Source organism: Emys orbicularis, chromosome 13 (genome assembly GCF_028017835.1).
Source record: "Emys orbicularis isolate rEmyOrb1 chromosome 13, rEmyOrb1.hap1, whole genome shotgun sequence".
Classification (NCBI taxonomy): domain Eukaryota; kingdom Metazoa; phylum Chordata; order Testudines; family Emydidae; genus Emys; species Emys orbicularis.
Genome location: NC_088695.1, coordinates 10,983,356 through 11,000,883, shown reverse-complemented (window position 1 = coordinate 11,000,883; position 17,528 = coordinate 10,983,356). Strand labels below are relative to the sequence as shown.

The 17,528-nt window shown below is 48.5% G+C and overlaps 1 protein-coding gene across 1 annotated transcript; it reads left to right on the top strand.

Moving 5' to 3' along the window:
- Positions 1 to 523: 523 nt before the first annotated feature.
- LOC135887406 (zinc finger protein 383-like) lies at positions 524 to 7,531 on the top strand. The gene is given in 9 exon segments (XM_065415173.1): positions 524 to 547; positions 1,133 to 1,259; positions 5,087 to 5,203; positions 5,536 to 5,563; positions 5,565 to 5,860; positions 5,918 to 6,521; positions 6,690 to 6,925; positions 7,178 to 7,244; positions 7,417 to 7,531. Coding segments are annotated over 9 exon segments (1,614 nt in total).
- The last annotated feature ends 9,997 nt before the right edge of the window (positions 7,532 to 17,528 follow it).

The following is a 17,528-nucleotide window of genomic DNA, read 5'->3' as shown; positions in this document are numbered from 1 at the left end:
TGGAGAGACTGAAAGGGGCAGCAGGAGCAAGAAGCGAGAAGAGAGTCTCCAAGCCTCATTCCCTGCATCACCCCAGGGCAGACTGACTCTCTTGGGAACAAGGAGAGAAGCTGACAGGAAAAACCAGGGTCTGCCACCGTCAAGTGCCCGCATTGCTGGGGGGACATGCTGCCCTCGGGGCCAATGTTAGGGGGAATCCCCCAAAGTGGCTCCTTTGATTCTGCTCTTTTCTAGCATTTGTCTTAGTGACTCTGTCCCTGGGAGGGGTTAAAAGTCTCAGGGGGTTCAGTGCTGGTGGGAGGGGCCGGGTCTGTGTTGTAATAAAGTGACTGAGGGTTTTCCCAGCATGGCAGAGTCCAGAAGATCTGTCTGCAGGGAGAGAGCCTGGGGGGAATCAGGGTGTGAAATGGACTCAAGCCCCTTCTGAAACCTCCCCCATTGCTCCTCTCGCCCTGACAGGCTGAGGAATCACGTCCACATTTTGCTCTAGATCGTCCCATCTTCCAGGGGACAGGGAAAAGAAATGGCTGTGATGGAGCCAGCTCAGGTAGAGGATTTTCAGGGAGCTGCAGGGGGATTTGCCACAAAGGGGGAGGGGCAGGAAACACACAGGGGGAGGCTGGGATGGGACAGGGTGTGATAAACCTGCTGGGACACATTCATCTTGGAGCCTGATTTTCTGAACAGGTCCAGGGGCGGTGGCGGGGGCGACGGGGAGAAACATTCCTCCATTTCTGAACCAGGAAACACCCCTCCGGGCAAGGCTGGGAAAACTGACCAGACTCCCAGTGCTGGAGCCTGACCCCACTGGCCAGAGGCTTCTGTGAAATACGAAGGGAAGCTGTCGGGATTCCTGTCCCTGTCCCTGGCTCAGAGCTCCGCTTCCCGTATCAGCCTGTGGCAGGCGTGTGGGAAATGAGAAGACCCTGCCCTGCTCTGTCTGCTGGGGGGCAAGGAGCTCTCACCTTCTCCCCAGCCCCTGAAGCCTCCTGACTGTTCTGAGCTGGGTGGGGGTGGGATTCTGCTACTCTGTCACCCCCAGAGCTTCCATTTGTTTATCCTTTCTCCTGTGTAATTAGTGGGATTGTGGCTGGGGCAGCAGGCACTGAATGGGGGACTCTTGTTGTTTCAGATGCCAGTGACCTTTGAGGAGGTGGCTGTGTATTTCACCCAGGGGCAGGGGGCTCTGCTGGACCCCGGTCAGAGAGCCCTCTACAGGGATGTCATGCAGGAGAACTATGAGACGGTGACCTCACTGGGTAAGGGATTCCCATCCCCTCAGTTATTGGAAGCCATGGGGTCTGCGTGTCTGAATCTGGACAGGGTCTTCCCTGCTCAGTTGGATTAGGGGGGACTAGGTCCTAGAGTCCACAGCTGCAGCATGAGAGAGACTTTCATCTCCATACCCTCTCCAGTGGGATAGGTGAATCAGAAACATAAGAACATAACAGTTGCCATACTGGGTCAGACTATGGTCTATCTAGCATGGTATCCTGTCTCTGACAGTGGCCGGTACCAGAGGTTCATGGGGAGTGTTCAGACACAGGGCAATTATGGAGTGACCCGCACCTGTCTTCCACTCCCGGCTTCTGTTAGCTAGTTGTTTGCCATCACTCCAAGCATGGGGTTTCATCCCTGACCAACTTGGTTAATAGCTCTAGCTGAACCCCCTATTCTCCATGAAGATTTCCAGTTCTTTTTTTAACCCAGTTATACTTTTGGCCATCACAACATCCATCAACAATGAGTTCCACAGGTTAACTGTGCGTTGTGTGAAAAAAGAACTTCCTCTTGTGTGTATTAATCCTACTGCCTGTTAATTTAATCGGGTGTCCCCTGGTTTTGTATTATATGAAAGGGTAAATAACACTTCTCTATTCAGTTTTTGCAAACCACTCATGATTGTATAGACCTCTGTCAGATCCCCCCTTCGTCATCTTTTTTTGAAACTAAACAGCCCTAATCTGTTTAGTCACCCCTATTATGGAAGCCATTCCATACCCTTGATTACCTTTGTTGCCCTTCTTTGAATCTTTTCCAGTTCCACTATACCTTTTTTGAGGTGGTGCTACCAGAACTGGGCACAGCATTCCAGGTGTGGGTGCAGTATGGATTTATATAGTAGCATTATGATATTTTCTATCCCTTTTCTAATAGTTCATAACATACTGTTAGCCTTTTTAACTGCTGCTGCACATTGAGCAGAAGTTTTCAGAGAACTATCCACAGTGACTTCAAGATCTCTTTCTTGATTGCTAACAGCTAATTTAGAACTTACCACTGGAAAAAATAATCCTAACTATATATACTCAATGTGCACTACTTTGCACTTATGAACCTTGAATTTCATCAGCCATTTTGGTGCCCAATATCCTGGTTCAGTGAGATCCTTCTGTAACTCCTCACAGTCTGCTTTAGACTCATCTGTCTTGAACAATTTTGTATCATCTGCAAATTTTGCCACTTCACTGTTCATCCCTTTTCCCAGATCATTAATGAATATGTTGAATAACAGAGGTCCCAGTACAGATTCTTTGGGGGCCCCACTATTCACCTCTCTCCATTGTGAAAACTGACCATTTATTCTTACCCTTTATTTCCTATCTTTCAACAAATGATTGATCCATGAGCAGACCTTCCCTCTTATCGCATTACTTTTAGTTTCCCTAATAACCTTGGTAAGAGACTTTGTTAAAGGGTTTCTGAAAGTCCAAGTCTATGTCGACTGGATCGCCCTTGTCCACATGCTTGTTGGCTCCCTCAAAGGATTCTAATAGATTGGTGAGGCATGATTTCCCTTTACAAAAGCTGTGTTGACTCTTCCCCAATATATTGTGTTCATCTGAGGGTCTGATAATTCTGTTATTTAGTATAGTTTCAACCAATTTGCCCGATACTGAAGTTAGACTTTTTGGTGTTTTCCACCCTACAAGGATATTAAATTTGATTACATTACAGGTCATTTTTACTGAACGGTTCAGCTATAGTTACCTCTTGGTCCAGATCCTGTCCTCCACTTAGAACTAAATCAAGAATTGCCTCTCCCCTGGTGGGTTCAAGGACTAGCTGCTCCAAGCAACAGTAACTTATAGTGTCTAGAAATTTTATCTCTGAATCATGCCCTGAGGTGACATTTACCCCATCAATATGAGGATAGAGGAAATCCCCCATTACTTTTGCATTTTCTACTGCTGTAGCCTCTCTGACCTCCCTTAGCATATCATAATCACTGTCACTATCCTGGTCATGTGGTCAGTAGCATATTCCTACTGCTATGCTCTTAATATTCAAACATGGAATTTCTATCCATAATTTTCAGTTTGATTCATTTTAGAATTTCACCCTATTTGCCTCTGTTTTTTGTTTTTTTTTTATCATATAATAGCACCACTGCCCCACCGGCGTGACATACTCTATCATGGCTATATATTTTGTACACTGGTATTACTGTGTCCCATTGATTATCCTCATTCCACCAAGTTTCCGCAACGCCTGTTATATCAATAACCTCATTTAATCCATGCACTCAAGTCCAGCCATATTAGTATTTGTAGACTTCTAGCATTTGTATATAAGCACTTGTACGTTTCCTCAATATGCTTACCTTCATGTGTTATGTTTCAGTGGGACACTTTTTTGTGTAACTGTTCCTCTCTAGCTCCTACCTGTACTTTACCAACTCCTTCCCTAGCCTCGATACTAGGATATAAAGCTACCCCTTTAATAAATTCATCCCTAAGGGATGTCTTCACCCGATCCAAGGCTCTCCCCCACCCTTATTTTAAAAACCTCTCTACAAACTTTTTAATTTTACATGCCAGCAGTCTGGTTTCATTTTGGTTTAGTGGGAGGCCATCCCTCCTATAAAGTCTCCTCCTTCCCCAAAAAGTTCTCCGGTTCCTAATAAACCTAAATATCTCCTTCCTACACCATCATCTCGTCCATGCATTGAGACCCTGCAGTTCTGTCTATCTTCCTGGCCTTGTGCGTGTAACTGGAAGCATTTCAGAGAATGCTATCATGGAGGTCCTGGACTTTAATCTCTTACCTAGCAGACTAACTTTGGCCTCCAGGAACACCGTCCTACCTTTCCTTGTATCATTGATACCTACATGTACCATGACCATCAGCTCCTCCCCAACACTACTTGTAAGGCTATCTAGATGTCTTGTGAGATCTACTGCCTTTGCATGCAGTGGGCAATGCACCATGCTGTTCTCCTGGTCATCACAAACCCAACTATCTATATTTGTAATATTCAAATCCCCCATTACTGTTACCTGTCTCTTTCTAATATCTGGTGTCACCCTCCAGTGGTATCCTCAGTGTCAGAGGATATCATGACATCATCTTGAAGGTGGGTCCCAATTATGGGATCATTTCCCTTTGTTCCAGCGTGATGCTTTCGAGCCCCAAGATTTTCATCTTCCTCAACAGCACTGGGGCTGTTGGACAGGAGGTGGGACCGCTCTACTATGTCCCTAAAAGTCTCCTTTTTGTACCTCTCTATCTCCCTTTGCTCCTCCAGTTAAGGCGCTCTAGCCTCCATACCCTGTACTTCATCTCTAAAGGCAGTGAGTTCCTTGCATCGCATGCATATATTCGCCAGCTGCCCACGAGGCAGGTAAATTACATGTTGCGCTCTAATGGATGTGCTAATTCATCCCATCTCTCCAGCTTTCAAGGGGATAGAAGCCATGTATTGTCCTGCCTGTATTACTGCTCACTCACACACAGAATCCTTGTTCTCCTCCCTTCCTGGGACTAGCTCCATCCATGGGGAGGGCTCTGGGCTCTGCAGATTTGGAAATAGGCAGGGGTTTAAAACACCAAAGCTGTATGCGCATCAGCAAGTCCCCCAGAGTGCACAGATCCTGGGAACTCCTAGTGAGAGTCAATTCCCCCCACCTCCCCACATGTCTGCCTCTCCCAACGAGGCTCAATGACCATGTCCCCATTTGTTCAGATTCCACATCCCCCCCTCCAGCACAGCACAGGGCCAGGTTAAAATCAGGGAATGCCCTTTGTGACAGATACTCTACCAATACTCCTTGCATCCTGATCTTCTTTGATTTCACCCCCTGAGCAGGATTTCCTGTTCCCAAACCTGACCTGATCGCCCGACTGGAACAAGGGGAAGAGCCGTGGGTCCCGGATCTCCAGGCCACAGAGGAAGGGGAGAGCCCGAGAGGCACCCGCACAGGTGAGGAGTCAGGGAAACTGACAGAGAAACATCTGGCGAGTGAAGGAAAAAGCTGGGACTCCCAAAATGTGCTGTGAGCGAGAGACCTCAGTTCTGCCCCGTCTCACCCAGGTCAGGGCTGCAGTCAGCAGGTGTCGTAGCATCAAGACAAATATCAGTCACGGCTTCCAAACCATCCTGTTAGCTGTCGGGAATTTCCTCCTGACTTCACTTCCCTGGGAGTGTTGGGGTAGGATGGGGAGGCAGAATCCAGTGTCTCCATCTCCCCAACAGTCACTGTGTTGTGTTTTCCCTGTTTCTAGTCCCCTTTCTGTCCTTTCTCCACAGCACAGGCAGTGACTCCTGTCTGGATTCTCTCTCTCCCAGCAGGTGATAGGACAGTGAGTGAGAACAAGGAGGAGAATCAGCAGCAGGAAGGTCCTGAGAAAGTGGAACCGCAGGAGAGGTTTTTGAGAAGAGCTGAAGGGAATTTTTCCCAGTGCTTGGAACAGGAAAAAGCCTGGGGAAATCGGTGCAGGTCAGAGAGGCAGCTGAGAAACTATTTCATTTATTGGGCGGATGAATCCATTCAATATGGGGGAGGATGCAAAGATCCCAAGGAAACCACAGCCCCACAGACATATCACCAGGAAGAGAAACCCTATAAACGCCTAGAGAGTAGGAAAAGGTTCAATGTGAGTAGAAACCTTGTTACATGTCGGAGAAACCACTCAGGCGAGAAACCCTATAAATGCTTGGACTGTGGGAAAACCTTCAGTAAGAGCTCAGACCTTATTAAGCATGGTAGAATGCACACAGGGGAGCGACCTTATAAATGCCTGGACTGTGGGAAAACCTTCACTCAGAGCTCACACCTTATTACACACCAGAGGCTGCACACAGGAGAGAGACCATATAAATGCCTTGAGTGCGGGAAAGGATTCAACGTGAGATCAAATCTTATTAAACATCAGCAAAATCACACAGGAAGGAAACCCCATATTTGTTTGGATTGCGGGAAATGTTTCAATCACAGCTCCTACCTTATTACGCATCAGAGACTGCACACGGGAGAGAGACCCTATAAGTGTCTTGAGTGTGGGAAAAGTTTCAGTCAGAGCTCTAGTCTTATCACGCATCTGAGAACCCACACGGGAGATAAACCCTATCAGTGCCTCGACTGTGGGAAAAGCTTCAATGTGAGATCACAACTTATTATTCATCAGAGAATCCACACGGGAGAGAGACCTCATAAATGCTTGGACTGTGGCAAAAGCTTCAGTCACAGCTCACACCTTACTAAACATCGGCGAATTCACACGGGAGAGAGACCCTACAAATGTCTAGAGTGTGGGAAAACTTTCAATCAGAGCTCACACCTTATTATGCATCAGAGAACCCACACGGGAGAGAGACATTATAAGTGCCTCGAATGTGGGAAAAGTTTTGTTCGGAGATCAGCCCTTATTACGCATCAGAGAATCCATACGGGAGAGAAACCCCATACATGTTTGGACTGTGGGAAAAGTTTTAGTCAGAGATCAGCCCTTATTAGACATCAGAGAATTCATACGGGAGAGAAACCTCATACATGCCTCAACTGTGGGAAAAGATTCATTCAGAGATCACACCTTATCACACATCAGACAATCCACATGGGAGAGAAAACCCATAAATGTTCGGACTGTGGGAAAAGCTTCAATAACAGCTCCTACCTCACCAAACATCGGAGAATCCACAAGGGTGAGATACCCTAGAAACACTTCAATGGTGGGAAAAGATTCAGTGGGAGCTCTCACATTTTTATACATCGGAGCATTCCCACAAGAAAGAGCGATTTTTGACGTTTAAAAAGACTTTTAATAAAATCGGTACATAAAACGCAGTGAAAAAGAAATTGCCCCCCCGCTAACATTAAAATCTCACTTCTCCAACAATGTGCTAAAAGAGCACCCAAGCTCTGAAAAATCCCACACACCTGGTCTTTCCCTACAGTAGCAGCACAGTCATCCGAGATCCTGCTGCAGCAGGGTCCGCCTCCCAGCAGCTCACTGGGCATCTGGTAGGGTGTGCCTGATTGATTGCACTTCCTGATTGGTGAAGGGGTGGAGCTAGCTACTACGTGACCCAGCAGCAGCCGGGGCTCGCTGGAAACTCAATGCGTTCCATGCCTGCAGCTGCATTTGGTCCTGCTTCTTGCTTTCTGCTTCTCACCAGTCTGCTCTTGGGCCCAGCTGCCTGCTTCAGTTCCTGTCCTTCTCCATCTCCATCCTGTCCTTCTCCAACCCCTGGCTCTGCTTCCTGAACATGCTTCTGGCATACCCATTGACTCTGGCTTTCAGCCTTTGATCCCTGGCTTTCACCCTTGGCTCTGTGATGGATGTAGGGAACAGATATGCCTTTGAATGATTAATAGTTACTGGTTCCTTCTGGCCCTCAGAAAAATAGAAAAGTCCGCCTCTGTATATCCCAAAATAGGATCCACCTAAGAAGTAAAGACAACAAGAAAATGGTTCATATTATATGACACACCTTGTCTAAGAACCCATAGATCAGCCAAGGTTGAGATTTCCTCTCCCCAAGAATAGAAACTAAAATGTCTAAATGAGAGTACTGTTAATCAGCTAGGCAAGAATATCTCATAATTTGCTTATATATAAACCTCTTTCTCCCTCCCAGCCTAGTTAAAAAGAACTCCAAGTTACCAAACTACGGTCACACCCTGCTTGCCTATGCAAAATGTTTTCACCCCAAAGTATAAACTATACATTGCTTTCCTTGTAAATCAAATATACTGTGAATCATCTCTTTCCCCCCAAATTAAAATCCGCACATTTGTTTGCGTTGTGATTGTGAATCAGATCTACATCCTTCCGTATGTGGAAAATGTCTCTTGTTCTGTTGTATGTCCTAAATAAGGTGAAATGCTTATGTACAATCAAAGAATGTATGGAGTATGTCCTTTAAATTTAGAAGAGTATAAAGGTTTTGTTGGGTTTCATTGTAAATGTTGCACTCTAAGAATTGTCTGGCACAAGGAAGAAGAAATGTAAAAAGATATAAACCAGGGTATAACTTTGGGATATTAAGAGAAATTGCTTAAAAGGGGGTGTCCCAATCGATAGGAGGGGCTAATAATGAAATACAATCCTTGAAATGAATCAAATGTATAAAGCCTCTGATTAAAAAAAGGATTGAAGAAATGTGTGATACACTGACGCCACCTGCTGGATACCAATAGAAGCAGCAAAGAAAAAACCTAAGCACTTATTTGACCTGAGTCCAATAGGAATGTGTGTGTGGCCCTTTCCTATGAGCCCTGAAAGTAGGGTATGTAAACTGAAGTCACCATATGCTAAAGAGAGTTGACTGAACCCAACAAGAAAGTGAAAAATCCTAAGTACAACTCACTTCCGGACCAGACATGTGGAAAGAACTCTTCCCCCAGCCCAGGGTTATATGGATAAGAACTGATGAGATTTCATTTCAAGGGTTGTATTTCCCCTTCTGTTCTTTCATATAAATTACTGTGAGTTATCTTGCTGAGTCTGTGCTCTCTAGTGAGACCTCAAGTAACCATATTTTAACTTCTTTGTAAGCCCAAGCAAATTGGCTTAACAGATTGAAAAGAATTGCTTTTAGCAATTGTTTTTAATGCTCTAAACTTGTCTCTTTCGGACCAGTCCAGTCAAACTGTACTAACCACACTCTTCAAAGTGCCTTGCAAACAAGTGCACCCTGGGAAGTGTGATAAATGTGTTAGGAATTTAGAATTGATAGTCACAAGTCAATGTAATCCGAAATCTTGGTACTTTGTTCCTTGATATAACTGCTGAGCCTCAACGCTAGCCTCTGAGAATTGCTTACAAGACTGTATTGTGTGTGTCGTATACACCTAGCACTTCGGCTGTGTCTGCACTTTGGTGGTGAACTGCTGATTGTATATTGATGTGACTCTGGGTGAATTAATAAATTGTTGTTTGGTTGAGGATAAGCATGTGTCCTGATGTGAGAAACATAGTTCAACTTAAAAGTGGACCTGAAAAGAACCCATCATTAAAACTGGTAAGCTAATGTTCCCTCCACTGAATACAAGGGATTCTGTTGGATTCTATTATATATAGGCCTAGTTTGTTAGGTTTCAGCTTTGAAATCTATCTGGCACCCTGGCAAATTCATAAATTGACTCCTTTTCATACTTACGGCTCTGCTCTTGACGATGACCCCAGGTGCCCTGTGGTCCTGATTCTTGTCTCCAGCTTGATTCCACTCTACCCTCCAGGCCAGGTCATCCCCATGGTTCTGACCATTAGACACAACCACCCACAACCTGGTTGTGATCCTGCCAGTTTGAGCCACCCAAGAGAGAAAGATCGGAGACCTGATTTGCTGAGAAACTGGCCTCTGGTAAGGCCTTCCTCTTCTCAGAGGTAATGGATACCTTTCAGAGGCTGCCATCCAAGACTGAGGTCTCGCTACCCGGGGCCCAGGTCTCTCAGGAACCAAAGATTCTGCTGCTGGCCAAGTTAGACAGCAACTGCAGGAAATTTCACGGCTTCCTAAATCAGTGCGGGCTCCTGTTCATGCTACGACCCCGTTCATTTCCCAGTGACTAAGCCCAAGTGGGGTTTATTATCAGCCTATTAGTGGGGGGAGCCCTAATCTGGGTGTTTTCCCCCCCTAGAATTTCCAGCTCCTTGCTAGGGCATCTTAAGGAATTCAGCTGAGACGTGGTGGCTGTCTTCAATGACCCAAATTGCACCCATTCTGCTGAGACCACACTTTGGGACTTACGCCAGGGGAATAGCCCTGTTACCAGGTTTGCTGTAGAATTCCAACCCTTAGCAGCTGGCACTAGATGGAATGAAGCAGCAGAACATTCCTATTTCCAATGCCAGGTAGAGCCATCATCCGACCCAGTGGCTGTGGCCAAGCTGTGCATCACCGTCAATCACCTGGCTGAATGCCGACTAGAAAGTCCATTTTTCAACCCGCACTGGCTGACCAGCTTCAACCCTGTCATACTGCCATAGTAAGGAACCAGCAGTGAACCACAGACATATGCCTACATTGTGGGGAACTTGGGCACTTCATCCAGAGGTATCCCAATACGATTCATGTTCTGCCCTGGTCAGGAAAGCCCTCTTCTGTCAACCAGTACCCTAGCCGTGATCAGTCAGCAAGCCACCGCTGTCCAACTTCCTCTTACTTACAACATCCTGCCATGTCTGAGCCGAGGATTCCAGGAAACTCAGGAGCCTCTGACATATTTTTGGACATACATTTTGCTTGAACATACAACATTCCCATGCCCGGAGAGCGTCCAAGCATCAGTACCGGGGGGGCAGCCTCAGGGACTGCCTGAGAAGCAGCGGTCCCGGGAGCGGCCGGAGCAGCGGCCTAGGGGCAGCCCCAGAGGCCATCGGGAGAATGGTCTCCAGGGGCCTTTGAGCAGCGGGCCACTGGGGCCCATCAGCCCCCACCGCTGGAGCAGGGGCCCCCCAGAGTAGCGGGGCCCCAGGAGCAGAGATTTAGTCATCATGGGTATTTATAGTAAAAGTCATGGACAGGTCACGGACTTCCATGAATTTTTGTTTATTGCCTGTGACCTGTCCATGACTTTTACTAAAAATACCCATGATTAAATATTTCTTAAGGGAGAGTGCTCTCACCACTGGGCCATGGGCTCATCCAATGTCGGGCTCCCTCAATCTCTCCTGCTGACCCTGGGACACGTTGGGTGTCATTACAGAGTCCTTGGGAAAGGGGACGGGGCCCTCCCAGGCAGGTGCCCCAACCCCTGGGCTGCTGAGTCAGTCTCTTGCTCTGGCCCAGTGAACGTCTCCAGCTGCGCTGGGCACAGAGGGGGCTTTGCTGAAGGTCTCTCCCCAGCACAGACTCTGCTCAGGGAGCAGCAGCTGCGCGGTTTGTGGTCTCCCAGATCCCGATTGAGGAGACAGCAGCTTGTAACCCAGGCTGGAAACCAGAGAGAGATGGAGGCGGCCTCCTCTCTCTGAGCAGGGCCCCTCTGGCCACAACAGCTACTGAATCAACTCCCCCCAACCCCTCTCTGCTGGACCCCTAACCCTGGAGGGATCCAGTGTAGCTTGGGCTGACCACGAAATGGGTGCCAGTCAGTGAGTGGTGCTGAAACGCCTGTTCCCCCAGGAAAAATTTTGGTCCTGGAGCCAATCCTAAGTGGGCAGAGCACCAAGACACCCTGAACCAGGCCGGCTGGAGCTTTGCCACTGACATCCAGGCTCTGGACGGGGACCTCACTCAGCGGCCACATGGGGGCGCCAACTGGGTGAGGTGTAGTTGGGATTCCTGGGGGCGGGGGGCAGACATGAGGGGGGTTTGCCTAGAGCCCAGGGATGGGTGAATCCGGGCCTACAAATCACTGAATGAACCTGTTGCCATGGTACTGACAGCTCCCTGACCTGAGAGGCAGGGGAGCAGAGCTGGTATCTCTGACCAAGGCTGGTAGCCACGGATGGGGGTGTGTACCAGTTTTGTACTCGAGGGACTCACACACCGAGTCGGACGGTGTCACCGAGAAACGTGTCCCAGGCAGCCTCTCTAGGACCAGGACTCGAACCCCTCACCCCTGCGTCCATGTAGACATTACGACTCTGTCTGGAACAATGCCCAGTCTCCATAGAAACCCCCCTTCTCCCCCGTCCCCGGGATCTGCCCGGCTCTTTTCTGTCCCCCCATTGATCCCGCGGCTTCTATGCACGATGCTCCCTAATGCGGGGAGAAGCTGCCCGTGCCCAGGGGCGGTGGGGCCCCAGGAGGCAGGGTCTGGGGCAGGGGGCTGCAGCGCGATGGGTTTATCGCTAGGACCCAGGAGCAGCTGGGAGGCGGCTCTGCGGGGAGCGATCGCTGGGGTCAGTCCCGGCGGCAGGAAGTGACTCGCAGCCGCTGCGGTGACTCTGGCTCCTGGGGAGGTCCCCGAGCCCCGGCGGCTGGTGCTGGGACCCGGAGCCCTGGCTGCAGCCGGGAGAGGGGAATCTCCAGCAGGGCCCTTCCCGCTGCTCCCCAGGAGCCTCTCCCAGGGCAGAGCCCCCAGCCTGGCCAGGCCCCTTCCCGGCCCGGCCCCTGCCCCTGCCCCAGGGGGGCCCCGCTCGGAGGGAAGGTAAGAGAGACCCCCCCCCCCCCAGTCACACCTGGGCTGCAGGGGGAGGTTTGGCCCCAGGCTGCTCCCAGCGGAGGTGGCTGCGATTCCCTGCCCTGGGCCCGGGAAAGCTGCCGCCAGCTCCCGGTGTGTGCGGGGCTGGGGGAGCCGGGCGGGGGGTTGCAGATAAGGGGGGATTGAGGGGAAACAGGGATGTGTGAGGGGCAGGATGGGATGGGGGCAGGGGGTTGCTGAAGGGAGGATGGGGCGGTGCAGGAGAATCTGGGGAGACTTATGGGCTGGATGGGAACAGGGCTGCAATAGAAGAAAACTCTGAGGGGGGGGCACTGCGAGGGAAAGGGGGGATGTGAGGAGGGGAGGCTGGGGGGAGATTGAGAGCAAGAGCAGACTGGCTGGGGAAGGGAGGGGTCGGCAGAATGAGAGGGAGAGATGCAAAGGCAGCTCTCACACCCCATGGGGCAGGAGAGGGTGAGAAGCTTCCCCATCCAGCAGCCAGAGGGGAATTCTTTTACGGCAACTAGTTAATGATGCTTTGGGGGTCGGTGGAGGCTTCTGCCCAAGGGCTCAGAAGCACCAAGGCAAATATCCAGCCCCCCGCACACCCTGCTCCCGATGTATTATTGAGTGTTGGGGGCTGCCCTGATCTCATTTCCCTGCAGGATTCAGATCTCTGCCACACCGGTGTCCGACCAGAATCACTGCTGGCTCTGGCAGGGGGTGAGTGCGGATGGGCCAATGGGATCAGCCTCTGCCTGCCTGTCCGTCCCTGCCCCCGATCTGTGTTGTGATAAAGTGACTGAGGGTTTTCCCAGCCTGGCAGAGCCCAGAGCGTCTGTCTGCAGGGAGAGAGCCTGGGGGGAATTGGGGTGTGATGTGGACTCAAGTCCGTTCTGTAACCTGCCCCTACCGCCCCTCTCGCCCTGACAGGCTGAGGAATCACGTCCACGTTTTGCTCCAGATCGTCCCATCTTCCAGGGGACAGGGAAGGGAAATGGCTGTGATGGAGCCAGCTCAGGTAGGAGATTTTCAGGGAGCTGCAGGGGGGTTGTTGTCAGGGACGGCTTCAGCTTTTTTGCCGCTTCAAGCGGCGAATGGGGGGCGGGGGAAAGGAAAACCCGATTGAGTGGCCACGGAAGAGGAAGGGGGAGTGAAGGACCTGCCGCCAAGTGCCGCCACAGCAGACCTGGACATGCCTCCCCAACAACGGACAGAGTGCCGCCCCTTTCTATTGGCTGCCCCAGGCACCGGCTTCCTTCGCTGGTGCCTGGAGCCGGCCCTGGTTGTTGTGGAGGGGGAGGAGCAAGAAACACACAGGGAGAGGTGGGGTGGGGACACAGGGTGTGATAAACCTCCTGGGACACATTCAACTTGGAGCCTGATGTTCTGAACAGGCCCATTGACGAGGAGGCGGTAGGGGGGAACATTCCCCCATTTCTGAACCAGGAAACACCCCCCTGGGCAGGGCTGGGAAAACTGACCAGACTCCCAGTGCTGGAGCCTGAACCCACTGGCCAGAGGCTGCTGTGAAATACGAAGAGAAGCTGTCGGGATTCCTGTCCCTGTCTCCAGCTCAGAGCTCTGCTTCCCATATCAGCCTGTGGCTGGCAGGCGTGTGGGAAATGAGAAGACCCTGCCCTGCTCTGTCTGCTGGGGGGACAAGGAGCTCTCACCTTCTCCCACCCCCTGAAGCCTCCTGGCTGCTCTGAGCAGGGTGGGGTGGGATTCTGCTACTCTGGCTTTCCCAGAGCTTCCATTTTATTGACCTTTCTCCCCCATGAATTTTGGCTGGGGCAGCAGGTGCTGAGTGGGGGACTCTTGTTGTTTCAGATGCCGGTGACCTTCGAGGAGGTGGCTGTGTATTTCACCCAGGGGCAGGGGGCTCTGCTGGACCCCGGCCAGAGAGCCCTCTACAGGGACGTCATGCAGGAGAACTATGAGATGGTGACCTCGCTGGGTAAGGGATTCCTGTCCCCTCAGCTATTAGAAGCCGTGGGGTCTGCGTGTCTGACTCTGGTCAGGTTCTTCCCTGATTAGTTGGATTGGAGGGGAGGGTCACGTAGTCTCCAGCTCCAGTGTGAGAGAGACTTTCATCTCCATACCCCCTCTAGAGGGATAGGGGAATCAGAAACGTAAGAACATAACAGTTGCCTCAGTGTTCCCTCTAATTTTTCCCACTTCTGAGTGGAATGAATTTTGTTATGTGCACCAATATGGAGGTGACATGTGACACATCTCCTTAATGTTGGTGCACATACAAAATTCATGTGGCGGGGGTAGGGCCAAGGGGTTCGGAGTGTGGGAGGGGGCTCAGGCCTGGGGCAGAGGGTTGGGGTGCAAAGTTGTGAGGGCTCTGGCTGCGGGTGTGGACTCCCCCAAGCATGGGGTTGAGTTCCTGACCATCTTGGCTAATAGCCCTAGCTGGACCTATTCTCCATGAAGTTTTCCAGTTCTTTTTTGAACTCAGTTATACTTTTTTGGCCATCACAACATCCGTCAACAATGAGTTCCACAGGCCAACTCTGCGTTGTGTGAAAAAATACTTCCTCTTGTGTGTATTAATCTGGTACAGAGGCTGAAGTTACAGACTACAATCAGTAGCTCTGCTATTTCATATTTGAGTTCCTTTAAAACTCTTGGGCGAATACCACCTGAGCCTGGTTCCTTATTACTGTTTAATTTATCAGTTTGGTCTAAAACATCTTCTGTTGAAACATCAATGTGGGACAAATATGGGCTGCAAAGATGTCCCCCAAAAATAATAGCTCTGATGTGGGTGTCTCCCTACACCTTCTGCAGTGAAGACCAATGCAAAAAAATTCATTTACCTTCCCTACAGTGGCTTTGTTTTCATAGAGTCTTTGTCATCTAGTGGCCCCACTGCCTGTTCAGTAGGTTTCCTCCTTCACATATCCTTAAAAACAAAATTACTGTTAATTTTTGCATCTTTAGCAAGTTGTTTCTCTAATTCTTTCTTGGCCTGCCATATTGTACTTTTAGAATTAACTTGCCTGAGTTTGCGCTCCTTCCTATTATCCCTACCAGGATTCCCAAATTTGGAAGTATGTTTTTTTGCCTCTAATGGCCTCTGTTTCTCTGCTGTTTAGCCATGGTGGCATTTTTTTGGTCCTCCTACTGTGTTTTTAAGTAGTCTCCATGTTGCTTGCAGGCATTTTACCCTGGGGACTGCTCTTTTTAATTTCTGTCTGTCTAGCATCCTCATTCTTGTGTAGTTTCCCTTGTTAAAGTTAAATATTACTATGGTGGGTCTACATGCTTGTTGACTCTCTCAAAGAATTCTAATAGATTGGTGAGGCATGATTTCCCTTTACAAAAGCTGTGTTGACTCTTCCCCAATATACTGTGTTCATCTATGTGTCTGATAATTCTTTCCTTTACCATAGTTTCAACCAATTTGCCCTGTACTGATGTTAGACTTTTTGGCGTTTTCCCTCTTATAAGGATATTAAATTTAATTACATTACAGGTCACTTTTACTGAACGGTTCAGCTATAGTTACCACTTGGACAAGATCCTGTCCTCCACTTAGGACTAAATCAAGAATTGCCTTTCCCCTGGTGGGCTCGAGGACTAGCTGCTCCAAGAAGCAATAATTTATGGCAGTGGTTCTCAAACGGTTTTTTTCGTGGACCATTTGAAAATTGCTGAGGGTCTCGGTGGACCACTTAATGATCTTTCCAAATATTGATTGTACCGTTAGCTATGGTAAAGCGCTTCAAAGCACTATATAAAAAACCCCTTATTAATAATTAACTATCTCTCTTACATGCATATTATCTGCACACAGCTCAGCTTTAAGATGCTAAACAAATCTGTGAGTCAACTAGAAATAGTCATGCTCTCATTGCAAATATTAATACAATATTTTCTGATACTGGAAAGGAGAGTAAAAGGCATTCGCTCAGGCTTATGCAATCTCTCTGAAATGTCCACTCTAAATTTGATTAATACTTCATACACATAGAACATTAAAAATAAGTAACAACATGACACAAAGAGCAAAACAAAATCACAAACAAACCACTGAAAATACAAAGTGAAGTAAAATATCAAGTGGTTGGTCATGGGTATTTTAAATGATTGTTTAGGACCCACGCTGTGCAAATGCAACAGAGCCCTGTAGAAACAGGCAAAGTTCTCCTGATTTCACATTTCAGAGTAGCAGCCGTGTTAGTCTGTATCCGCAAAAATAACAGGAGTACTTGTGGCACCTTAGAGACTAACAAATTTATTAGAGCATAAGCTTTCGTGGGCTACAACCCACTTCTTCGGATGCATATAGAGTGAACCATATATTGAAACAGGAGTACTTGTGGCACCTTAGAGACTAACAAATTTATTAGAGCATAAGCTTTCGTGGGCTACAACCCACTTCTTCGGATGCATATAGAGTGATATGCAATATATGGTTCACTCTATATGCATCCGAAGAAGTGGGTTGTAGCCCACGAAAGCTTATGCTCTAATAAATTTGTTAGTCTCTAAGGTGCCACAAGTACTCCTGTGATTTCACATTGTGTGCATCACCAACTCAAAAACTCACAGTGGACTCATTGAGTTTTTATAGGCCCTGGAGCACATTAACACATGGCTTGGAGTTTGCAGACAGATCCCTGCTTCAAAGAGCTTGCAAATAAGGTCTTGATCCTACAAAACACCTAGCAGCACCCCCACCAAACCTAGTGCTGCTTGCTACTTAAGAGTCAATGGGAGTACTCTTAGGCTTAGAGCCGTGGTTCCCAAACTTTAACAACCCACGAACCCCTTTCACTAAAATGTCAAGTCTCACGAACCCCCTCCTAAAAATGAATATTTCCAGGGATTTTCTCCCTTACCTGAGCATAAATTATAAAAGCAGTGATCTTGGAAATATAAAATGTGGTTTTATGACATGCTCATTACACACTATTTATTATTAATTATTATCTATCATTACAGTATTTTTATTACATTATGAAAATGGCAACACTCTTCCAAGATCTCACTTTTGTAGCTTGTATCACTTTGAATAAGCCTGTTATAAGACAAGGCTCCTGTGTTTCATCAAGGAGTATCAGATGTGAAAGAGCATGAAGGTATTTAAGAAGCCAACTCAAAGAGTTCCTCCTACACAAGCATTCAGGTCTTGAGCAGTCCAGGCAAACAATGCACGTTACAACAAAGCTTAAACTCGTTCTTCGTTATAATTTT